This window comes from Cervus canadensis, chromosome 5, assembly GCF_019320065.1.
Source record: "Cervus canadensis isolate Bull #8, Minnesota chromosome 5, ASM1932006v1, whole genome shotgun sequence".
Lineage (NCBI taxonomy): Eukaryota > Metazoa > Chordata > Mammalia > Artiodactyla > Cervidae > Cervus > Cervus canadensis.
The window spans coordinates 24,320,953-24,347,858 of NC_057390.1; the positions used below are offsets into that span (position 1 = coordinate 24,320,953).

Here is a 26,906-nt window from a genome sequence, read left to right on the forward strand (position 1 = left end):
ATAGCTACGGTAATTAATGTAGGGTAGTATGGGTAAGTGGATTGTGAAATAAACCAGTGCGGTAGAATAGAAAAGCCAGAACAGACTTGCATATATAGCACAAGTTGATAATTTGATGAAAGCTCCATTGCAATGTGGGCTTTCCTGGTGGCTCAAGGGTAAAGAATCCACCTGCAATGCAGGAGACCTAGATTCGATCCCTGAGTTGGGAAGATCCTTTGGAGAAGGGAATGGCCACCCAATCCAGTATTCTTTACTGGAGAATTCCATGGACAGAGGAACCTGTCAGGCTACAGTCAGTCCATGGGATTGTGAAGATTCAGACACGACTGAGTGACTGCCACACATACACACCTGGAGTTCCATTAATCACAATTCTTATGGAGTAGTGATATTCTAATTATACTGTTCCTTCTTCATATACTAGTTGGAAGGCTTCTGTGGTTTTTAGTTATGACTCTTAATTTTAGTTTTATGTTTTAGTGTGTAACTAAAACTTTTATATTTTAGTGTATAACAACAGCAGAGGCTATCAACTTTATCAGACTCAATCTCTGTTTTACATATTTCTTTAAACTTCGTATGCTATTGTAGAATGAAATTCATAGATTATTACTACACATGTGGTACATAATTTGGCTTGGAATTGAATTTTGGGTTAAAGATGACTAACCCCATTGTCCTCAAACATCTATTGTCATTGAAAGTAGTTTATATCGCATAGGTTCTCCACACTCTGCATATTACCCAAATTTCCCTTTGTTAAAAGCTTAAAATTCTCTTACCCATTGTTTTCTGCAGTTTCAGTGATGACCTTGGTGGTGAGGTGGTGGTGGTGGTTTAGTCGATAAGTCGTGTCCGACTATTGCAACCCCATGGAGCCTGCCAGGCTCCTATGTCCGTGGGATTCCTGGAGCTACAACATGCGATGCCAGTTCAACAAAGATACAAAACTACAGCCGACCGTGGAAAATATCACTCACCCTTAGATGGACACCGCTATGAGGACTCTGAGGCCTGAGACTAGCAAGAGTGGGAGGCCTAATACCCTTCGCTGTCCCAATTCAGCAGGAAGTAGCCAGAGAGACCTCAACACCTCTATTCCCAAAGAATTGGGCCTCCCGTCTCTTGAGGGGGGAATGTTAGGTGGTTAGAATAGGAAACAGGAGTCCAAAATGGGTGTGGCTAAAAGACAAGGGAGGGAAAAGCCTGCGAAAAGAGAACAAATTAAGGTCAAACGGAGGTCCGAGGACTGGAGTGAGGACCTCAGGTAGAACAAACAGCACTCCTGGCTAAGCCCAATTTGCCTAGGGCAGGCCCAGGGGGAGGAAAAAACATATAAAAGGAGGAGCCAAAGCGCTTTCTCTCTCGCCCCCATGTGCGTGCGCTCTTTCTCTCTCTCTCTCTTTTCTCTCTCTCTACCTCTGTGTCTCTCTCCCTCTCTCTCCCCTGCACGCTGGCACACTCCTCCACTCTCTTCCTGTCTTTGGGTTGGCATGCCCCCACGCTTCGAAGATGGATTCTCCTGCTACCTTCTAAATAAAATAGAGCTGTAACACTGATTTGTCTAAGAGCTATAACATGGTTTGTCCAAGACCCGAGAGCTGTGCCGCGCCGAGGGCTTTAATGTCCGTCGCTCCAAATCTTTATTGTGGTGAGACAGAACCGAGGAGCAAAAAAAAGAAAAAAGAACCGAGGAGCATACACTTGCCTGACACATTCAGTCCAATGGCTGTTTTATATTTCTAATTTATTCTTGTTGCTCAGTTGTGTCTGACTGTTTGCGACCCTATGGGCTGCAGCATGCCAGGCTTCCCTGTCCTTCACCATCTCTGGGAGCTTACTCAAATTCATGTCCATTGAGTTGGTCATCCAACCATCCTGTCCTCTATTTGTCCCCTTCTCCTCCTGTCTTCAGTTTTTCCCAGCATCAGGGTTTTTTCTAATGAGTCAACTCTTCACATCAAATGGCCAAAGTATTGGAACTTCAGCATCAGTCCTTCTAATGAATATTCAGGATTGGTTTCCTTTAGGATTGACTAGTTTAATCTCCTTGCAGTCCAAGGGCCTCTCAAGAGTCTTCTCCAACACCACATTTCAGAAGCATCAATTCTTCAGCACTCAGCTTTCTTTATGGTCCAAATCTTACATCCATATGTGACTACTGAAAAAACCATAGCTTTGACTAGACGGACCTTTGTCGGCAAAGTAATGTCTCTGCTTTTTAATATGCTGTCTAGGTTGGTCGTAGCTTTTCTTCCAGGGAGCAAGTGTCTTTTAATAACATTGCTGCAGTCCCCATCTGCAGTGATTTTGGAACCCAAGAAAATAAAAGTTTGTCACTATTTCCATTGTTTCCCCATCTATTTGCCATGAAGTGATGGGACCAGGTGCCATGATCTTAGTTTTTTGAATATTGAGTTTTAAGCCAGCTTTTGCACTCTCATCTTTCACTTTCTTCAAGAGGCTCTTTAGCCTTTTTGCTTTCTCATAAGGATTGGTGTCATCTGCATATCTACAGTTATTGATATTTCTCCCAGCAAAATCTCAATTCCTGCTTGTGCTTCATCAGTTCAGTTTAGTCACTCTGTAGTGTCTGACTCTTTGTGACCCCGTGGACTGCAGCACGCCAGGCCTCCCTGTCCATCACCAGCTCCCAGAGCTTACTCAAACTCATGTCCATCTAGTCAGTGGTGCCATCCAGCCATCTCATCCTCTGTCGTCCCCTTCTCCTCCTGCCCCAGTCCCTCCCAGCATCAGGGTCTTTTCCAATGAGTCAACTCTTTGCATGAGGTGGCCAAAGTATTGGAGTTTCAGCTTCAGCATCAGTCCTTCCAATGAACACCCAGGGTTGATCTGCTTTAGGATGGACTGGTTGGATCTCCTTGTAGTCCAAGGGACTCTCAAGAGTCTTCTCCAACACCACAGTTCAAAAGTATCAATTTTTCGGCGCTCAGCTTTCTTCACAGTCCAACTCTCACATCCATACATGACCACTGGAAAAACCATAGCCTTTACTAGACAGACCTTTGTTGGCAAAGTAATGTCTCTGCCTTTTAATGTGCTGTCTAGGTTGATCATAACTTTCCTTCCAAGGAGTAAGCATCTTTTAATTTCATGGCTGCAGTCACCATCTGCAGTGATTTTGGAGCCCCCCAAAATAAAGTCAGCCACTGTTTCCGCATCTATTTCCCATGAGGTGATGGGACCAGATGCCATGATCTTAGTTTTCTGAATTTGGAGCTTTAAGCCAACTTTTTCACTCTCCTCTTTCACTTTCATCAAGAGGCCCTTTAGTTCCTCTTCACTTTCTGCTATAAGGGTAGTGTCATCTGCATATCTGAGGTTATTGATATTTCTCCCAGCAATCTTGATTCCACCTTGTGCTTCTTCCAGCCCAGCGTTTCTCATGATGTACTCTGCATATAAGTTAAATAAGCAGGGTGGCAATATACAGCTTTGACGTCCTCCTGTTCCTGTTTGGAGCCAGTCTGTTGTTCCATGTATACTGAGGTTCAGAGTCTAGTGGACTTAGAATGTCTGCCGTCTTGGACTTGTTTGGTTCTAATCAGTTTGTGTTGTGTTCTCGGGCTGTGTCATTCTTTTAAAGGTTGTGCCCTGCCCCCTTCCCTCCTGTTTTAGTAATGTTAAGTTTAAAGTGTATAAATAATAAAGTAGAACCCCACTGTGAATTAGCAGTCTCTCTCTAGAGTTGACTACTAATGTTAAAGAAACTAATAAAAGCAATTTTCTTTCTGTACATTTCGTTGTGCCAGTATTTTTATTTTAAGATGTTAGATTTTTGCGATTTTCTTGGTATCTGTAAACAAAATTTGAATTAGCCAGAAGAGTGCTATTGAGACCATAAGTAGTGCTACTTACGAGATGACTGTAGCATAAAGAAGTTACTTAGCATGCTTAGGCTTTTAGGAGAAGCAGGACTGGAGGAAAATCAGAAACTGGAGAAAAATCATACCACAATTTAACATTTTTAAGTCTACATGTTTAGCACATTTTTTCTCAACTGTTTTGTTTATGCTGTGTAATCTTTCCTTTGAAATGATTAACCCTAGTGCTTGAAGGGTTTTCTTTTTTTTAATTTTATTTTGGAATTTATTTTATTTTATTTATCTTTTTTTCCCATTTATTTTTATTAGTTGGAGGCTAATTCTTTACAGTGAAGTGTTTTCTTTTGCAACTAAAATGATAATGAAGAAAAGCACTGGGTATATACCAGGCTATACTGTGGAACAGTACTGCTGTTCCACACGGTTACACAAAGAATCGCTTACGAGATTTTCTTAGTATCAAAACAATTTACTGGTCATCTTTTCTTGGAGAAGAGGTACTTCCTAGTGCCTTTTGAACATTTCACTTTGTCCTAGTTATAAAGGGGAAAGTGGCACCAAGAGAGGATTCTCTTCCCTTGATTTTCTCTTTGGAAGTTTCTTTCATGTTTGTTATCAGTATCAGGGATTCATATCTTGTTGCTTTGGTTCTCTCCACATGCCGTAAACACAAGGAGGCTTTCTAAAACACTGCTTGTCATGTTTCTTCACAGAGTCCACTGAGCTATTACATTAAGCTTAACCTTCTCTTCTTGGTTTTTTATTCCTCTAGCTCACCTACTCATAGAGTTGTTTCAGTTTTTCTGTTTTGTTTCTTGGGGGCCTGCTTTAACTTTTATTTGTTAACATCTGTTAAAGTAGTATTAACAACAGAAATTCTGTATTTGAATAGAAATACTTAAAGTGTCCAGATTTCTTTGTCCTTTATTCTCTTCCTTTTAATAATCCAAAATTGTAGAAAATTATATTTTTTCACTTGTATAGGCAGTCCTTAAATATTTGTTAGTAAGATATAGTTAAGAAAACCATGGTTAATCAATATCGTGTTCTCATCCAGGAGCACTCTTGTCTCCTAAGGAACATTTGACAAAGTCTGGACAGTTTTGGTTTTCGCATCTGGTTTGGGACTCCTATCATCTACTGACTCAGCCAGTGGTGCTGCCAGGGTTGAGAAAACCTGATTTAATGTCATCATAACTCTTGCTCCCTTGGTGCATGTATGTGTCTGTGTGTATACACACAAATATATATACTTGATCTAATTAGGACCTTCCCCCTTCACCTTAAATATACGTATATAGCTGTCTAAAATTGTCTCAGGCAGTTGTGTGCCTGCTTCCTGTTTTGCGGTTCTTTTCAACTTCTCTAACACTGACTTTGGCGCTTACACTACTCTTACACTGCTACTATTCATTTTCAATTTTGGAAATGTCTCTTTCTTCCTCTTCTCCATTCCCTTTTGTTGTCCAGCATATCACAGTTTTATTTAACTTAATAATCATCTCTATTTTATGAGCACATAAATATTCCTCACATAATTGTCTCGTATAACCTTTTGTTTTCCTTGGAATTAATAATTGTTTTGCCTTTTCCTTTTGATTAATCTTCTAAAAGGTAAGACATTTTAGTCCTTGCTTATCTGAAAATGTTTTTCACACTTGACTGATGATTTGTTTAGGGATATAATTCTGGTTTGGAAATAATTTCCCTCAGAATTTTGAATCTTCTCTTTTGTCCTGTCTTACATTGCTGCTGTTGAGAAACATAATCTTCTGAAAGCATTTTGAATTTTAGAACTTTATTTTTAAAAATTTGTTCATTGTGTTTAGTGGATTAAATGGTGTATAAAACTATTTGCTGAATTTCCAATCACTGAACCAGGTGTGATTCTTTATATGAAAAAAATGTTCAGAATTCATTTTGTGGCTAGTATCGGTCTCATAAGACCAGTGACACAGATGTCACTTTTTTGAAAGGAGGGAGTCTTAGAAAGTAAGCTTTTTAATTTGGGATACTTTCCGATTTGCGAACAAAGCTTCAAGGATGGCACAGAGAGTTTCCATGTACCCTTCACTCAGTTTCTGCTTAATGTTTACAGTTTATTTATCATGTCATCTTTATCAAAAGTAAGAAATTCACATAGGTATATTACTGTTAACTAAACTCCAGACTTTATTCAGACATTATGCATTCTTTTCTCTGACGTCCTTTCTCTGTTCCCGGATTTACCCTGACATTGCCTTTAGGCATCATGTCTTCATCATGTCCTCTGGTCTGTAAGAGTGTCCCTGTCTTTCCTTGTTTTTCATGACCTTGTTAGTTATGAAGAATAATATATATATTTTAATGATGACTTTATTGAGATATTGTGGTGGTTAAATTAGTGGTCAGCTTGACCGGGCTACTGTCACACTCAGATGTCTGGGTAAAAAACCCTGTGTTTGTCCATGAGGGTGTTTCCAGAAGAGATTATTTGAATCAGTAGACTGAGTAAAGCAGTTTGTCTTTCCCAGTGTGAGGGAAACCTCTTCCCACCAGTTGAGGGTCTGCAAAGAGCAAAAAGGTAGAAGAGAGAATTCTCCCTTTCTGTGACTGACTAAGCTGGGACCTCGGTTTTTTCCTCTCTGACTGAGATTTATAGCAGCAGCCCTCTTGATCCTCAGGCCTTTGGACCTGGACTAGAACTGCATGTTTTGTTTGCTCATTCATCACTTGATGGAAATTTGGATTGTTTCTACTTTTTGCCTATTGTAAATAATGCCGCTGTGAACATCTATGCAGAAGTTTTTGTGTGGATGTCTGTTTTCTTTTCTCATGGTATTGTGGAATTGCTGGGTCAGATGGCAGCTCTGTGTTTAACATTTTGAGGAACTGCCAAACTGTTTTCTCAAGTGACTGCACAGTTTTGTATCCTCATTAGCAAAGTGTTAGTGTTCCAGTTTTGCCACATCCATGTCAACACTTGTTATTGTCTGTGTTTTTCATTTTAGCCCATCTTTGTGGTTTTCTATGAACTGTATCTCACAGTGGTTTTGATTTTGCATTTTCCTAATGGCTAAGAATGTTGAGCGTCTTCACCCCACCACAACAGCAAATTATTTCTTTGCATATTTTAAAAAGTGAAATGTAATTGACATACAACATTATGTTAGTTTCAGGTGTACTACTTAGTGATTGGACATTTGCATACATTACGAGATGATCACAATAAGACTAGTAACCGCCTGTCCCCCATGCCAAGTTACTACAGTATCACTGACCGTATTCCTTATGCTGCATATTATTACATTCCCATGACTTACTTATTTTCTAATTGGATGTTTGTACCTCTTGATCCCCTTCACCTATTTGCCCCCATGCACTGCTGCCCGCCTCCGTGCACCACTGCCCACCCTTATCTCTGCCCCTTCCCCTTTGGCAACCACATGTTTGTTCTCTGTGAGTCTGTTTTCCTTTTATTTTTTTGTTTTTACATTCCACGTGTAAGTGAGAGATCACATGGCTGTTTGTCTCTCTTTGTCTGATTTATTTCATACCCTCTAGATCTATGTTTTTGCAAATGGCAAGATTTCTTTTTTTTTTAATGGAAAAATACCTTTCTTTAATGAAGAAATAATGGCTTTCAGTGAACACGGCAGGTTTAAAATTCATGTTCACTGTGCCTAAGGATCACCTGGTCATGCTTGTTAACCACATAGATTCTTGGATCCCTTCCAAGATATTTGGATTCAATTATCTTCATGCGACACTAAGAAATTTTCATTTTTCCAGGTCCTGGACCATTGTACTTCTGTGTGTTAGTGAAGGAAAGACTTCAGATAGTGGGGGAAATGGATGCTAATTTAAACTTCCTTGTTTTCCACTTGTACAAATGGGTAACATCTTTTGATAAGAGGAAAAATAACCTGGGTGCACATTTTACATAAGGTTTTTGAGTCCTGTGGGATTGTGCTAACATCTTGTTAAGGAAACAGCAGATTGCAGGCTGACCAGCACCTGCCATTAAACATGGGGCTGTATTGTGTTGTAGTAATTACATTTTTCTCTGTCCCTGTACTCTGCAGTTTCTGAAATAGAATATTTATATATATTATTTGAAATATATTTAAAAAAAACTTTTGAATCATATGTGGGAAAATATGTTATCTGTAGAAATTCTGTGCTCCTGTGTGGTTTCCTGTCGAAAAGCAGTATGAATGATTATATGGGCCTTGAGTGATCTTTCTCAATGTTACAGTCTTTCCTATGTTTTATATTGTTAATGTTTTGGTATCTTTATTCCTTATGGTTTAAAGTGCTGTGGAAGAGACACAGGTTCATTGCTTGAGATTCAGGATAAAACAATTGCATTATCTATATTCAGAATTTGTTAATAGTTCCTTTAGTTTGCAGTTAGCTTAAAATTTATCATGTTTTTTCCTGTGAGCCAAGATTTGTTCAGCATAACGGAAGCCAACACTTTAAATCTCTTTTTAAACTAGTTTATCAACAACTCTTGACGTGGTGGTACATGTGTTAATTACATATTCATGTTTACTTCATAAAATAATTTTGACTCAATCTCTTACTTTGTTAACTGTTAATATATGTACATGAAAATCTAAGTGTCACATTTTTGTTTCTAATGGGGGGAAAGGTACAGTATAGCTACATTAAAGAAAAATTAAAATTGTCTATTATCCTTTCTATTTGCATAAAATCTGTATCTCCAAAGATATTTTACATTTTAGATTGATTGGGGTGTCTGCTTTTATTGGTTTTGTAATCATCTTGGGCCTCTAAAACCAGTATCACCAGTGTTTCCTTACTTACTGAGGTAAATATGAAAGTAATGGTTTAGTGATTCAGTTTAGCATCTTTTTTCATGGACTTTCCTGGAGGTCCAGTGGCAAAGAGTCTGTCTGCCAATGCAGGCAGGGGACATGGGGTTTGATCCCTGGTCCAGGAAGATCTACATGCCGCGGGGCAGCTAAGCCTGTGTACCTGTGCTCTAGAGCCCATGCGCCGCAACAGGAGAAGCCACTACAATGAGAAGCCGATACACTGCAACTAGAGAGTAGTCCCTGACCACTGCAACTAGAGAAAGCCCGCATGCAGCAGTGAAGACCCAGCGTGGCCATAAATCAATGAATAATTCTTTAAAAAAAAAATCTTCTATCATTTCAGGCAGTATGGAGGCACCTTTATGCTGTATTCTTTTTATGAATTTTCAGTGTCTCTTATAAAATTCAAGTGATACCTATTAAAATAACATTTATAGCATCTGCTCCTTCCCATTTTTTTTTTTAAACCTGACTATAGAGAACTTAAAAAAAAAGATTTTATGATTTCTAAGTGGAGTAAGTATTAAATGTTAGAAATACTGCTTTGTCAGCTGTTACTGAGGCAAGAGAAGTAAATGAAACTATTTTTGGAAATCCGTTTGTTCCTTAAGCACTCTTGCATGTGTAAGCACATATTCACAGGCCATAGAAGTTCTTCTATGGCAGTAGTAGATGTACTAACAGCAGCAGAGCAGTTCCCCTTCTCGTAATTCTGTACTTTGCATGAGCATGTTGGGTAATTATTGATTTTGAGTGTTATATGCACTGAAGTAATGGTGTTATTTTTTCTGCTTCAGTACTATGCATGAATAAAATATATTGGAAAAACAAAAAACCTTCATAACTCCCAGTAAGCGAATTACGGATTTGATAGGATAGTAGAGAAGTACCACATGCTCTCAGAGAAACCTTTTGAAGTGATAGCAATCTGAGATGGTTAACAGAGAAAGATATTTTGATGCGAGGAAAACTTTTTTTTTTTTTAAATTTAGGTTTAAGGAACATACAGTTGCAAAATGCTTAGTGTGGTTTTTGACTTATGCGTTAGTGTTTTACTTTTGCTTTTGGTAATTTTTTCCTTTGAACTGTATTTCACTCTGATAATCCAACAACAAACTTCCTATGTAATGTGTATTTGATGCATTTGTTTTTACTTGTTAATTCGTGGGGAGCAAGTAGTTACTTTTGTTTAGAAAACCAAGTGATATTATGACATTTAAAAAGTATTTTGTGAGCCCTGACCAATATCTGTAACTTGGATAGTCTCTCAAAATTCTCCTGTCAAATTTGTAGCTATACTGAATTTTTCAAGCTGGGAAGATAATTTTAAAAGTGGTATTAAATACCACTACGTGAATAACCATAATTTTACTCAGGTCTAGACAGGCCTTTTTTAAACAGCATTTCATTTTCAAGTACACACCCAGCTATGATCAAAGGTAAATGCCATGAGACTTCAAAATCCGTGAATCTGTTGATCTTTATTTGCCCCTTGCTCTATAGGAGTTCTTTGTGTTTAAATTTTAACTAGTTTTAACTATTGAAACTAGAGCAGTTTCAATAAAGGTAAGTTAGCAATAAAGGTATAGTTACATCAGGTAATCCTGATGTAAATGTGTATTATTTTTATGTTCTTGTATGCAGTGGCTACTATAAAAATTTGAAGATTATTTTAGGCACTGGTTTACATGGTGATTTCTTTAAAAATCCCTTGTATAAAGTTACCTCATATTAACTCTTTACATATTCAAAAACTAACTTTGTCTGAAGATTACAATGTACTCTTCTTTCTTTTCTTCTTAAAGAGTTAGGAAATACCTGTGAAATGTTTTATGTTGCAAGGATTTACTGCCTAATACCGTTCCTTCCCCAGGTTAGCCTTTCAACAAATGTCTACAGCCTTGTTTTTTAGGTTCCATAACACCAAGATGTAGACTAAGTCCAAGTATATACGTGTCTAGATGGTCCTAACTGCCATCTAGTTTCTCAATACTACCTTTACATTTTGAATATTCCTAACTTTGTGTACATCATCTCTGTGAAGGCAAGGTGGCTTTTCTTGCATTTATTCACTTTTATTCTCTTTCAACAGGGGGAAATGCAGTGTTGCCCTTCTGAATGAGACAGAGTCAGTATTGTCATATCTTGATAAAGAGGTAATTCACAATTATAATTGTTTGTGTTTTTCCCTCTATTTCATACAAAGCCTGTACTTTTGTATTATTTCTTCTTCTAACAAATTTTTGCATAATGATAGCAATATTATGGTAAAAGTATAATGATTAGAATGTATTCAGGTAATTTCATTTTTCTGGTTAACTGAGATAAAAGTTGGCAAAAACTCCCATGTCTGTCTGTCTGTCTTTGCTTTGTAATGAAAATTGGTAAAGTATAGCACATGATTGAATTGGTAGTGAAAGAACTTTTTTGGGGGGAAGAACTAATTTGGGCTTTATGAAATAAATAACTTAAAAATACTTTGTCCTCTACCTTTTTTTTTTTTTTGAAGTAAATAGCTTTTCTTTGAGGCTCTTTGCAGGTAAAATTTTACCATTGGTGGTCTGCTTTCTTTACTGGAATCCTAATAAATTTTGTCACCTAAGAATAATTTTTTCTGTAACCTCCAAGAGACGTCATAAACATTTTTATGAAATTGAATTAGAGCATGGATGTCATTGAAGGGAGGAAATTCTCGTAAGCAGACTATTTTACATTTTGCAGTTTTATGTGACTTTTATCAATTTTATTGTGGGGAAAATACTTTATTAATGGTTCAGTATTTAACCTTTATAATTTCATAGTGTTTATTTTCCCAGAATCTTTATTACATATATATTTTAAAAAAGCAAAATTAAAGGGACATATTTTCTTTTTAAAAAATAGTTTTCTGTGCTCAAGAGTGTTGCTTCCTTATCTCAAGTGAAGTAAACATTACAGAAAAAGATTGATGCAAACATGTATAACTGCTGTGCACCAGAAACCTAATAAAATTAGAAGGAAAGTAAGTATTCAAGGCAGAAAAAAAGGCTAATAGTCTTGTGAAATTTGGAAAAGAGGTGGAGTTTATTGTCACTCTGTCAAACACAATGATGGATAATATGGATTGATGATGCTCAGAAGTTATCTTTCATTCACAGAAGCAGAAATAAAAAGAAGAAATAGTGAATATATTTTAGTATATTATATTGTATTTGGCTGTTCCGAGAGTGGATTTTTGTTTTTTTTGCTGCGTTGTGTTTGTGTGGCTTGCAGAATCTTAGTTACCCGACTGGGGATTGAACCCAGGCCACTGAGTGAAAGCGCAGAGACCTCACCACTGGATCACTTGGAAATTCTCTGATTTTTTTAAGATGATATTTGTTACCTTCTAATTTGTTAACAGTTTGTATCTGCTAAGGATTGCAGTAGATGAAAATTTGCAAAGTCTTCATGATTTTTTTTTTCCTATCCTCTTGCTTTTTAACCTCAGTCCTTTATCAATCTACTGTTCTTTAATAGGCTCTTTCAGGGTTTAATACGGAGAATCATGCAGTAGATGACCCTCACATCCATGGGACAGGGAGGTGGGGGGGGAACAAAAGACAAGACTTTGCTGGTTCAGATGATTTCTAGTGGTTATGCAGAATTCAGCTCAAGACTGTTGGCTATAGTCATTTTATCCTTTAGGTCCAGTGAGTAGGTTGTTTGCTCTTTTAAGTGACCATGGAAAGTCAGGTGGGTATGCTGGTGATGATAGAATGTATAGTTATGTTTGTATGCTTACCCATATATACATATGTTTTAGAATTTAAAGGACAACCTCAGAATTATAATTAATGGACAATTGTACTTAAATAGATAATTGTAATTAAGTGTATGCAGTGTGACATATTAGTAAACTGCATATAAACTAAGCTCTATAGTTTTAATGTGAAATGTGTCTGCATTTTAGTATTTTTGATGAAATGTGGGATGGGCACTCTCAAAGTAAGAGTGTCATGTGTCTATGAAGGCACTCTTACTGTTTGGTGTGGGCTTTACAGCTTTAAAATGATTACTGGATTTCAGTGGTCTTTATTTGACTTTAGCTTAACTTTTAGAGCAATTAATGGTTTTCTGTTAGACTAACTAAACAAATAATAGTAACACTTTATTATCCACCTTGATTGTAAGCTATTTGTTTTCATTTCATTTAATTTTATATTGTTTACCTGATGATAGTAGCGTTATGCTTTCCTTAAAGATTTATGAATTTATTCACCAAAATGAAATTTTATGCTCTGTGGAGTTTTCTCGTTTCATTATTATGACACTGGATTTATTGCTTTATAAAAAGTAGAAGGAATTAGGTTTATGTCGATATTTCTGTCTTCTGTCATTTTTTTTTCCAGGATACCTTTTTCTACTCATTGGTCTATGATCCCTCAGTGAAAACACTATTAGCTGACAAAGGTGAAATCAGAGTGGGACCTAGATATCAAGCAGACATTCCAGAAATGCTCTTAGAAGGTATGTTTTTCTTTTGAGTTTCAAATCCTGTGAAAACAAATTTCCTTGAAACTTGGGTGTTTTCATCAGATGGAAAAAACAACTTTCAGGCTAAAGTTTAAAAGTAATGACCTCTTCCGATTTTAGAAATAAACAGCAATGAAAAATAATTTATTTGATCAATTATTCATTTTTCATTTCACATTTTCATGAATTTTCTACCTGTGTTTTTCTTTTAAATACAACTTTAAGAGCGTTAATGTTGAACTTGTATTTTAATGTGACAGACTCACGCTTTGAGATTTGATGTGCCTTCACGTCATCTGTCTGAGGTAGCCATGGAATCTAGTGAACACTTACATTCTGGTGGGGGTTTTGGCTGAACTGGGAAGTTTGTAGACCAGAGAGATTTAAAACTTTACATTTTAAAAACATATCTTCCTACCAAGACTTAATTTTTCTTTTTTCTGTCGTAACTGTATACTTAAAACCTTTATTTTCTGATTTGAAAAGTAAAACATTCTTAACATTAAAAAAATGAAATACAAAATAAAGTGTAATATAGAAAATGAACACCACACCCTTTTCTTCATTCCAAACCCGTATTTCAGTTCAGTTCAGTCACTCAGTCGTGTCTGACTCTTTGCGACCGCATGGACTGCACAGGCTTCCCTGTCCATCACCAACTCCCGGAGCTTGCTCAAACTCATGTCCACTGAGTTGGTAATGCCATCCAACCATCTCATCCTCTGTCATCCCCTTCTCCTCCTGCCTTCAGTCTTTCCCAGCATCAGTCTTTTCTAAGGAGTCAGTTCTTTGCATCAGGTGGCCAAAGTATTAGAGCTTCAGCTTCAGCATCAGTCCTTCCAATGAATATTCAGGACTAATTTCCTTTAGGATTGACTGGTTTGATCTCCTTGCTGTTCAAGAGATTCTCAAGAGTCTTCTCTAACACCGCAGTTCAAAAGTGCTCAGCTTTCTTTAAGGTACAACTCTTACATCCATACATGACTACTGGAAAAACCATAGCTTTGACTAGATGGACCTTTGTCGGCAAAGTAATGTCTCTGCTCTTTAATATGTTGTCTAGGTTGGTCATAACTTTTCTTCCAGGGAGCAAGCGTCTTTTAATTTCATGTCTGCAGGCTGACAAAACATGGTTCCCTGGAGAAGGGAATGGCAGACCACTTGAATATTCTTGCCTTGAGAACCCCATGAACCGTATGACAAGGCAAAACCCATATTTTATTTTGATAATGGCTATGGCTCATAATCCATTCAGAATGGTCTTTGCGCAGTGGCAAGTTGCAGGTTATTCTGCAACTGCTTCTTTCAGTTAATGGTGTATTTTTTGCATCTTCCCTAATGAGGAGAGTGACTATTCTTTTTGTGACTGTAGAGTTCTTAATTCTGCATGGATGTGCCATAATTTATTTCCTTTACTAGTACCCCTGTTGATAGACATTTAGGTTATTACATTAAAAAAAAATTCATTTTGGCTGCACTGGGTCTTCATTGCAGTGTGCAGGCTCTTCATTGTGGTATTCAGGCTTTCCTAGTTGGGGAGCGTGGGCTCTCAAGTGCGAGGGCTTAGTTGCAGTATGTGGTATCTTAGTTCCTTGACCAGGGATTAGACTCTGGGCCCCCTGCATTGGGAACGCAGTGTCTTATCCACTGGAGCACCAGGGAAGTCCCTACATATTTTGAGCAAATGATACTGCTAGAAAATATTCACACATACTTATGCTGTGTAAACATTTTTCAAGCATAGTTTCCTGGAAGTATTGAAAATGCCACTTTGCCCTTCAAAAAGGCTATATTAATTTTTGTACGAGCAAATCAGATGCATTCACTGATAGATTATTAGCGCCCCCATTTTGTTACTCTATTGTATTAGCTTTTCATTTGTTGTTGCTTTTTTTATTATTATTTTTAAAAGTTGAAATTATGCTTTCCTTAGTTATTTTTAGCTATTCTGTAAATTTCTTGTGTATTTTCTATTTGATTATTTATATGTATTGGCAAGAGTATTTTGCATATTAAAGATAAACAAATGTAGAAGTATTTGTGAGTATTGCACATGTTACCTCCTCACTTATGAAATGTTAATGATTTTATATTTAAATGTTTTATTTATTTTTGTTATACAGAAATTTAGAATTTTGTCATAGAGAGGTTTAGAAATTGTTCCTTAAGGTTTTTATAATTTGCATTGTTTACCATGCTTTCCTATAGGAAGCGTATGCAGAAAAGTTAAATCAACTCAGGGTAGTTTGTGAACCATAGTACACACTGTGGTTGGTGGGTTTTCACTGTCAGGGTGGGCAGATGGGCGGTTGTGGATAATACTAGGTTGCAGACTTCTGCATTTTTATGAACTCAGTACCAGGAAAGGTCAGTCAGTAATGACTAAGCTTTGAGAATAGATTGCCATGTCTGCACGCAACTGTGTTTAGAAGTTTTGTTTTGGTGTGTGTGTGTGTTTTTAAAGAGATTGTAAGTAGTGAACCGGTTTCTTATAGGCTGCTACTGTTTGGCAACCCCTTGGACTATGGCCCACCAGGCTCCTCTGTCCATGGTATTTCCCAGGCAAGATTACTGGACTGGAGTGCCATTTCCTTCTCCATTATGGGCTGAGAGATTGCATTTATTGGCATTCTGATCTGTACAAATCAACTTGTGTTCCCAAAATAATTTTGGATATTTATATAGTCCTTAATGCTTGATCTTAGACTTTAGTGTTTTATTTTTGAAAGCATTTGATTTTTAAATTTGACAAAACTGCACTGAGTATCCTTTAGATAATGGATAATTTTGTATTCTGGATATAACCAGAAAACATGTTCCCAGGAAAGAAATAGCTAAGCTGTAAGGTGGTGTGTCTGAAATTTTATACAGAATGACAATTGGCTTCCAAGTAATCATTTCCAGATTGTTTTTCCCTGTTTCAGTTGAGGTATACTTTATATATAGTGCATTTCACCCACTTTTGTGTGGATTCTTTGAGTTTTGGACAAATGTACAGCCCTTTGTGAGATATTCAGCAAGTCATCCCCACACAGACCAGGAGCCAGGCGTGTCCCTGGTGTGTGCGTCCGCGGTACCTGGCCCACGTTCTGCATCCCCTCAGCAGCCCTCTGTGACTCCTCCCTGCCCTCTGGTCTCTCCCCTTTTCAGAACTGTGTAGACTGTGTTGGTCATGTAATCTTTTGTGCTATTTTTATTATTTGACTTTTTTCTTCTTTTTTTATTTAATTAGAGGCTGATTACTTTACAATATTGTGGTGGTTTTGCCATACATTCACATGGATCAGCCACGGGTGTACATGTGTTCCCCATCCTGAACCCCACTCCCACCTCCCTCACCATCCCATCCCTCAGGGTCATCCCAGTGCACCAGCCCTGAGCGCCCTGTCTCTTATTTGACTTTTTTAAATGTAGGACTGTCTGAGCTACTGATAGTGTGACTCTTTTTCTCAGTAAAAATTTGAATGTATTTTATGAAGTATAGTTGATTTACAATGTTGTATTTCTAATTTCATCTTAAAATTTGTGTATATATATATTTATTGAAGTATTTTAATTTTTTATTTTAATCAATTAAAAAAAATTTTGGCCACACTTTGGCTTGTGCCATCTCAGTTCCCTGACCATGGACTGAACCTGGGCCATGACAGTGAAAGCTCTGAAGCCTAACCATCTGGGAATGCTCTAATTTATTTTATTTTTATTAAAGTGTGTGATTCTCTCTTGAGCACCGAGCATAAGCCTAAGTGTATAGAAAGCCTAGAAAATTTTGTGTATTGCTCACGTAAAGATAAATGCTGAAGCAAGTAATAAAATTGGGATATTTCCAGTTATAGTGGGCAGAAAAATCAGCTCACAGAATCTCATGAGTTCCCACCTACCTGAAAAACATTTAAATATGATATTGCCCCTGAAATGCATAAAGCTGGTTAGAGTTATGTAATTGGAAAGCATATCTACCTAGCTTAAAATAAAAAAAAGAATATTTTAAGGAAATAAAATCATGTATAAAATGCAATAGTTTATTCTACAGTATATCGTAGTGAGGATTTGAAGTTCTTGAGGGTGAGAATCTTGAGGTTTTTCTTTCAGGTAAAAGGAGTGATTCTTAACAGCTTATAGCATTCAGGGAGTTACACCAGTTACCTGTCAAAGGCATTCTATGTATTTAAAATGTGACTAAATGTTCATTAATATAATAAATCTCAGAATTCATTAACAAGTGTTAATTGCCTTTAATATAGTGTTTGTCTTGATAGTGTTCTGGGTGGTTGGTTTACAGATGTTATTTAGTTAATAGACCCCTTTCTTACTATACAAGGTCACCTTCAATACGAAAGTCAGGTTGTTGTGGGTGAGATGGAAGCGAAGGGCCCACTGAGTCAATCCGAAGGCCATATTCAGTACTTCACGTCTCTTAGAATCCCATTTCTTCATTGCGCAGTCAAAACCCCCAGTCTTCACAGTTAGACATGCTTATCGTGAAGTCTTTTGGAACATAGTATTGGAAGGACCTCCACTGTTTTCCCTTTTCTTTTTCTCATTTTTTTAAGTCTTAAAATTTATTTTCTTGCAAGCAGTATGAATTATGATAGCAAATGTAATTATACTGGGAACAAAAAGTATAGTAGTCCCTTAGATCGCCCCTTCTAACCCTCTAGTAACTACCACTGTTACTAATTTAACACGATCTCACAGACTGCTACATAAATATGTATAGACATCCATGAAATTATGTTCTGTGCAATATTCCATCATGTGATAGATCCACATTTATCTGTTTTGTGTATGTTTAAAGGTTGGGCAAATTTTCCCTCAGTTCTCTAAAATTTCTTGGTTGTGTGGGGGGTGTGGGCTGTCATGTCATAGTTGTTTTTCTTACTGTTGAAGTTTATCATCAATTTGTCAATTTCCTCTTTTCCAGATTTCATTAGGATTCTAATTCAAATTGTATTAATATTAACATTACTTTGGGAGGTAATTGATTATTTTATAATATTTTGCAGTATATGGTTCTACTTCTGAGTTTTCTGTTCTATTACTCTGATCTGTTTATGCTCTAATAACTCACTGTTTTAATTATAGAAGCTTTGTAGTATGTGTTAATATCTGGTGAGGCTAGTTCCCCCTCTTACTTTTCCAAGCTTGAAAAAAAAATTCTTCCTTCCTAGTTTTATGTGAGTTACAGTTAATTCTTAAGTTAATTTAAGGAAAACAGACGTTTTTATGACTTTTGAAATGTCCTTCTCTGTTGAACACTACTTTTGGATTCGTGGAAGTCTTTTGTTTGGTTGTTTTGCTTTATTAATATAGATTTTATCTATTTCTTGTTAAGTTTATTTTAAAGTTTGTAACTTATTATTAGCTTTATTTGTAGGTACTCATCCTTAACAGTGAAAAACACTGCATTTTTTTCATCATAAATAAAAGTCACTTTGGACTCTTATTTCAACTGGAAGCATTTAACATATCCAAAATGTTTTTTTCACTTGTATTCAGACAACCAACTAGATGGAAGATTTGAAGAACACACTGTGTAAAAATATTTATTTTGGCTGCGTCGGTTCTTTTGGGGGCATGTGGGATCTTTTGTTGTGGTATGCTAGCTTCTTTCTGTTTGGGCTGTACGTGCTAAGCTCTGGATCAGGTCACGCAGGCTTAGTTGCCTCTGGGCATGTGGGATCTTAGTTCCCCGACTAGGGATTGAACCTGCAACTAGGGATTGAACCTGTGTTCCCTGCATTGGAAGGCAGATTCCTAATCAGTGGACCATCAAGGAAGTCCTAAGAACCTCCTTTTTCTAAGTAATGTATTTTCTGAGGAGAAGGAGCTAGGTTGGCAGATAGACACACCGTCAGTTAAAACATATTTGAAAAACACAGACATTGCCATCATAGAAACTTTCATACACAGCTAGTACCTGTTTGCAGAGAAATCAAGTAGTAGAAAACATCATGTTTAAGAACAGATATTTAGGGCTTGATGCAGTCTGTGCTTACTAATAACCCTTTTACTCATCTTAAGTGGATATGTTCAGACCAGTAGCCAGATTCCAGTATGCATTGGCATGGAATGTAAAACTTGAATTAATATCCTAAGTAGGTGGAAGCATCAGCCCCATGCCAGAATATTTTACAGGCTTGCTTTCTTTGTGAATGTGTCCTGGTGAATTTTAAGACGTTGTTGTGGCATTTGTCTTGCTGGTGAATATTTCTTTTTTGTGGCTTTAGAATTTAAAAATTCGTTTATGGCTACCCACTGTCTAACAAACTCTTAAGATCTGGAAAAATGAGTATGTAGCTTGCAAACGAAGGTAAAAGTTGCTTTTGAGATTTAAATTGAGTTTGAATAAAAACCTAAAGAATTTTCTGAAGAAAAAAAGATGTCACATGTAATAAGTTTTGAATTATTATTTAGTTGTATTGTAACACTGGAATTTTAAGAAAGAAATTGAAAAGTATTATGACATTAAATTATTAAAGGAAAATGACTTTGGATCCACAATTTTGGGTGTAATCTGGCTGCACTGTATTTTAGCTGAATAACCTTGGGAGAATTATTTAATCTCTCCAAGTTCCCATTCCTTTTTCTAAAACACATCAGCGTGTTGTGGTGGTAAAGTGAAGTAACTCTTGTAAGGCATTTAGCACAGCGCCCGCTCCTTAGTGTTAGCTTCTGCAGTTGCTTCTGCTGGGCCACCGCTGCCTGCTGCTATGAAGTAAGTAGCTCTTGTCTGTATTTGGGAATTTAGGCTGTGTCCTTATATGCTTTTAAAACTTGAATTAACCCATATACAGTCAGTCAATAGAAAAGTATCAGGATAGTGTGGAGATTATGTCAGTTATCTGAGGCCTTTCCAAGCAGTTATTCTCGCAGATGAAGAGCATTTAAGAAAAACAAAAGATGAAAATTCTACTAAAGTGCCATCCTCCAGTGCAAGTAGTAGCCTCAAAGACTGGGGTGCTTTCACTGTGTTGAAAGTATATGTGTCATCTTAGAGTTACAGGTGGATGAAAAATATTTTCCCCAATGTTTGTAAAAACTTGCACCCTAGATTTTATTTTCAATTTTGTTGAAACTGTACACAGTGACCCCCATCTCAGTGGAGGAAGTAGAAGTCCAGGGTTTAGGGAGATAAAGGACTGACTGACCTTTGTGCTTCGTACAAATGTCAGTGGAGATTTAACTGTGTTGGTATTTTTATTATGATTGTTACTTTTTTTTTTAAAGTTACCAAGTTACCAAGCTCTGGTTACCAAGTTTGTAGGTCTTTAAAGGTAAGTGTCTAATTTTGCAGAATGTATTTCCTATAGTGTGGTGGATGTTAATCAACTGAAAAACATCAGACCATAATAAGTAGTGCAGGTAGATAACTGGTTGCAACTGTGTAAAAGTACAAATTTATAACCCAGGACAATTTTGTCTTCCATGGGACATGAGATGATGTCTGTGACTTTTTAGACATGTTTGGTTGTCACAGCTGGAGGATGGGGAGACGCTACCAGAACCTAGTGAGTGGAGATCAGGGGTGCTGCTGAATATCTTCTAATCCACAGTATCACACCCACCCCACAGTTACTGTTCTCCCCCCCATACACAGTTTACAGAGAAACCCTATTGTAAAGGGTTTTGGGGACATAGTGGGCACAAAGTAAATGTTGGTTAATATTTACATGATTACAAAAATATTTAAATTTTCAAATATGAATTTTATGACCTGGTTTATTTCTGTGGGTTTTGATTCTGTCTTTGTGCCAATACAACTTCGTTTGATTACTGTCGATGTAGATTATAATTCCACCCAGTTTAGATAATCTTTCATTATTTCCAGTAATGATAATATTCTTTGTATGTAGAGATAAATATTTGAATTATTTTATTGGTTTTCAAAACTAAACTTTGTTAAATTTAAGTTGAAATACTTGTGCAAAAACAATAGCCTTAAGATTTTAAATTTGCCCATTCACATCCATTTTAGTTCACTGATTCTTAAAATATTGATGTTCACTCTTGCCATCTCCTGTTTGACTACTTCTAATTTACCTTGATTCATGGATCTGACATTCCAGGTTCCTATGCAATGGACTTGATGGACTTGACTTCCATCACCAGTCACAGCCACAGCTGGGCATTGTTTTCGCTTTGCCTCTGGGCTTCCTTTGTGGCTCAGACGGCAAAGCATCTGCCTGCAATGAGGGGGACCTGGGTTCGTTCCCCAGGCCGGGAAGATCCCCTGGAGAAGGAAATGGCAACCCACTCCAGTACTCTTGCCTGGAAAGTTCCATGGATGGAGGAGCCTGGTAGGCTACAGGCTGTGAGATCGCAAATAATCAGACATGACTGAGCAGCTTCACTCTGTCTCTTCATTCTTTCTGGAGTTATTTCTCCACTGATCTCCAGTAGCATATTGGGCACCTACCAACCCAGGGAGTTCCATCTTTCAGTGTCCTATCTTTTTGCCTTTTCATACTGTTCATGGGGTTCTCAAGGCAAGAATACTGAAGTGGTTTGCCATTCCCTACTCCAGTAGACCATGTGTTGTCAGAACTCTCCACCATGACCCATCCATCTTGGGTGGCCCTACATGGCCTGGCTCATAGTTTCATTGAGTTAAACAAGGCTGTGGTCCATGTGATCAGTTTGATGTTTTCTGTGATTGTGTTTTTCATTCTTTCTGCCCTCTGACTGATAAGGATAAGAGGCTTATGGAAGCTTCCTGTTAGGAGAGACTGACTGTGGGGGAAACAGTCTTGTTCTGTCTTGTTCTGATGGGCGGGGCCATGCTCATTAAATCTTTAATCCAGTTTGGGGCTGTGTTTCCTCCCTGTTGTTTGATCTGAGACAGAACTATGGTGGCGGTAATGAAGATAATGGAGACCTCCTTCAAAAGGTCCCGTGCACACACTCCTGCACTCAGTGCCCCCGACCCTGCAGCAGGCCACCTCCAACCCACACCTCCCCTGGAGACTCCTGGACACTCGTGGGCAAGTCTGGGTCAGCCTCTTGTGGGGTCACTGCTCCTTTCTCCTGGGTCCTGGTGTGCACCAGGTTTTGTTTGTGCCCTCAAAGAGTCTGTTTCCTCAGTCCTGTGTAGGTTCTGTAATCAGATCCTACTCCAAAGTCAAATTACCTGGGGGTTCTCAGTCCCTTTGCCACATCCTCAGGTTGGGGAATCTGTTGTGGGTCCTAGAACTTTCTTAACAGTGCAAGAATTTCTTCGGTATAATTGTTCTGCTGTTTGTGGGTCATCTGCTCGGCAGCACAATGGCAAGGTTAATGGTGACCTTCTCCAAGAGGGCTTATGCCACAGGCTGTGTGACCAGGTCTCCTGCAACCAGAGCCCCTGTCCCTGCCCCTGCCCCTGCAGCAGGCCGCTGCTGACCCATACCTCTGCAGGAGACACTGACACACAGTTCTGGCTCGGTCTCTGTGGGTCTCTGGGGTCCTGGTGCACAAGGTTTTGTTTGAACCCCCAAGTGTCTCTGGCAGGTATGGGGTTTTGATTCTAAACGTGCTTTCACCCCTCCTACCATCTTACTGGGGCTTCTCGTTTGCCCTTGGACGTGGGGTATCTTTTTTTGGTGGGATCCAACATTCTCCTGTTGATGGTTGTTCAGCAGTGAGTTGTAATTTTTGAGTTCTTGCAGGAGAAGATGAGAGCACATCCTTCTACTCCGCCATCTTGTTATGTGGCGAGAACAAACTGGTCGTAGCAAACACCCTCTTCCAACAACACAAGACTCTGCACATGGACATCACCAGATGTTCAGCACCGAAATCAGGTTGATTATATTCTTTGCAGCCAAAGATGGAGAAGCTCTATACAGCCAGCAAAAACAAGACCAGGAGCTGACTGTGGCTCAGATCATGAACTCCTTATTGCCAAACTCAAACTTAAATTGAAGAAGTATGGAAAACCTCTAGACCATTCAGGTGTGACCTAAATCAAATCCCTTATGATTATACAGTGGAAGTGACAAATAAATTCAAGGGATTAGATCTGATAGAGTGCCTGAAGAACTATGGACGCAGGTTCATGATATTATATAGGAGGCAGTGATCAAGACCATCCCCAAGAAAAAGAAATGCAAAAAGGCAAAGTGGTTTTTTGAGGAGGCCTTACAAATAGCTGAGAAAAGAAGAGAAGCAAAAGGCAAAGGAGAAAAGGAAAGATATACCCATTTGAATGCAGAGTTCCAAAGAATAGCAAGGAGAGATAAGAAAGCCTTCCTCAGTGATCAGTGCAAAGAAATAGAAGAAAACAACAGAATGGGAAAGACTAGAGATCTCTTCAGAAAAAATTAGAGACACCAAGGGAACATTTCATGCAAAGATGGGCACAATAAAGGACAGAAATGGTATGGACATAACAGAAGCAGAAGATATTAAGAAGAGGTGGTGGCAAGAATACACAGAAGAACTATACCATAAAGATCTTCATGACCCAGATAACCACGATGATGTGATCACTGGACTAGAGCCAGACATTCTGGAATGCAAAGTCAAGTGGGCCTTAGGAAGCATCACTACGAACAAAGCTAGTGGAGGCAATGGAATTCCAGTTTGTGCTATTTCCAACCCTAAAGATGATGCTGTGAAAGTGTTGCACTCAATATGCCAGCAAATTTGGAAAACTCAGCAGTGGCCACACGACTGGAAAAGGTCAGTTTTCATTCCAATCCCAAAGAAAGGCAATACCAAAGAATGCTCAAACTACTGCACAATTGCACTCATCTCACATGCTAGCAAGTAATGCTCAAAATTCTCCAAGCTAGGCTTCCGCAATATGTGAACCATGAACTTCCAGATGTTCAAGCTGGTTTTAGAAAAGGCAGAGCAACCAGAGATCAAATTACCAATATCCGTTGGACCACCGAAAAAGCAAGAGAGTTCCAGAAAAACATCTGCTTTATTGACTATACCAAAGCCTTTGACTGTGTGGGTCACAACCAACTGTGGAAAATTCCTAAAGAGACGGGAATACCAGACCACCTTACCTGCCTTCTGAGAAATCTGTATGCAGGTCAAGAAGCAGCAGTTAGAACCAGACATGGAACAATAGAGTGGTTCCAAATCAGGAAAGGAGTACGTCAAGGCTGTATATTGTCACCCTGCTTATTTAACTTATATGCAGAGTACATCATGAGAAATGGCAGGCTGGATGAGGCACAAGCTGGAATCAAGATTGCCTGGAGAAATATCACTAACCTCAGATACGCTGATGACACCACCCTTTTGGTAGAAAGCGAAGAAGAACTAAAGAGCCTCTTGATGAAAGTGAAAGAGGAGAATGGAAAAGCTGGCTTAAAGCTCAACATTCAGAAAACGAAGATCATGGCATCTGGTCCCATCACTTCATGGCAAATAGATGGGGAAACAATGGAAACAGAGACTTTATTTTTGGGGGCTCCAAAATCACTGCAGATGGTGACTTCAGCCATGAAATTAAAAGACACTTGCTCCTTGGAAGAAAAGCTATGACCAACCTAGACAGCATATTAAAAAGCAGAGACATTACTTTGCCAACAAAAGTCCATCTAGTTCAAGCTATGGTTTTTCCAGTAGTCATGTATGGATGTGAGAATTGGAATATAAAGAAAGCTGAGTGCTGAAGAATTGATGCTTTTGAATTGTGGTGTTGGAGAAAACTCTTGAGAGTCCCTTGATCTGCAAGAAGATCCAACCAGTCAATCATAAAGGAAATCAGTCCTGGATGTTCATTTTAAGGACTGATGCTGAGGCTGAAACTCCAATACTTTGGTCACCTGATGCGAAGAATTGACTCCTTGGAAAAGACCCTGATGCTGGAAAAGATTGAAAGCAGGAGGAGAAGGGGAGGACAGGGGATAAGATGGTTGATTGACATCACCAACTCGATGGTCATGAGTTTGAGCAAGCTCTGGGAGTTGGTGATGGACAGGGAAGTCTGGTGTGCTAGAGTCCATGGGGTCCTCAAGAGGCAGACATGATTGAGCACCTGAACTGAACTGAACTGAAGATCTTGAAATCTTCTGTATTTGTCATCTTTTACTTTCTGAAAGTCTTGTAATTTCTTTATATAAACACAAATGCTAAGTTGCTTCAGTCAGGTCCAACTCTTTGCAGCCCCAGGGGCTGTAGCCACCAGGCTCCTCTGCCCATGGGACTCTGCAGACGAGAATACAGGAGTGGACCATTCCCTTCTCCAGGCGGTCTCCTGGACCCAGGGTTCTAACCCATGTGTCTAATGTCTCCTGCATTGGCAGATAGGTTCTTTACCACTAACACCACTTTCAATTTTGTTTCTTAGTATTTTATATTTTTGTTGCCATAATATATGTGATTTATTTATATAATTTTATTTTTTTACATTTTTGTTTTCATTCTCTTTGGAATGCCATTGAGTTTTATATATTCATTTTTTAAATTTTACTTATAATTTATTTTTAAAACCTATTTTTATTGAGATATAATTGTCATATAACAGTGTATGTTTAATGTTTTCATATGATTACATTTATATGGTGCAGTTTGATTACCACCAAAGCGTTAGCTATCTATCGTGTCATATAATTATTACTTCTTTTTTGTGGTGGGAGCAAAGATGTAGGCTCTTAGCAACTTTGAAGTTTATGCTGATAGTAACGGTGTTGCTGTCTGTAATCACTGGTCCCTGCATTGCCTACTATTTTAAGTGTGTCTGCTGAAACAAAATCTCCCTATTCCCCCCAACCCCCTTTCCAGCCCCCATCACCACCATTCTACTCTGTATTTAGGAGTTTGGCTTTTAAGATTCCACATAGAAGTTATATCACCCAGTTTTTGTTTCTAGTAACTTTCCTTTGATGCATAACTTAAAACAGTGCCCAGAACTTTTATAACGTTAATAAAAATGGTGATAAATGGCATCTGTGTTTCTGAATTGAATATAATATATTCTGATGGTTGTTGTAGAGAAAATGAATTATATTTAGAACAAAGAATATATCTAATTGTCCTTCAAAGGATCTGTAAGATGCTATCTTCATACAGCCTTAGTTCTTCCAGTCTTTGAAGAACATTTTGTGCTCTTTGGGGGCATACTTAAGAAGTAGTTTGTCATTACTTTCTAGAAATCTTAAACTGTAGTTGAAGGGTTACAGCAAACATTTAAAATCATCGCTGAATCTATATTTTTTCAAAATTATGAAGAGGAACGTATGAAGCAGAAAATAGGATGCTATATGTAATTAGTTGGTAAATACAGTTTGTAGGAATTCACAGATTAGAGAGATCTTCATAGGTGAATGTGGGACCAGAGCAGATTGGAATTGCCCAGATTATCATAAATGGAGGAAGAAAGTGAGATTATTGCAGTGACTAGAATGAACATGACCAGAGTATAGAATTCATCTTGGTTCTGCTTTTGGCTTATAGTACATTCCCCAAGACCATTCTCCAGATTGCTGTTAGCTTTGTTGAGTATTTGGTTATAAGATTCTAGAGCTTCTTAAAAGATTTTCCCTTGTGAAAAGGGATTAAACTGATATAAATATTATGTGATGAATCCAAAATGGGGAATTCTCTAGAGTGACTTTAAATAGAACATTCTGTATTTGTTGTTGTTGTTGTTTTTGTTCCCATCCCATGGTATTGTATGTTTCAGTTGTTAGTAGAAAGACACTCAAGAGTGTTTTATTATTGTTTATAGCAATTTTATTTAGAATTCTTATACTGAATTCTCTTTATTATGTATGCTACAAAATGAATGGATAGGATTGAA

General features: G+C 37.9%; 1 protein-coding gene across 10 annotated transcripts in view; it reads left to right on the plus strand.

Annotated features, from left to right (window-relative positions):
• Positions 1-26,906, plus strand: part of MTA3 (metastasis associated 1 family member 3) — a 172,133-nt gene that overhangs the window by 55,406 nt on the left and 89,821 nt on the right. For all 10 annotated transcript variants that reach the window (XR_006269405.1, XM_043468423.1, XM_043468425.1 and 7 more), the window contains exons 5-6: positions 10,764-10,827; positions 13,042-13,159. Coding sequence is in view for 9 of the 10 variants with exons in the window: in XM_043468423.1 (XP_043324358.1) it covers positions 10,764-10,827; positions 13,042-13,159 (182 nt within the window). In the remaining variant the exon portion in view is untranslated. The remainder of the gene's footprint in view (positions 1-10,763; positions 10,828-13,041; positions 13,160-26,906) is intronic.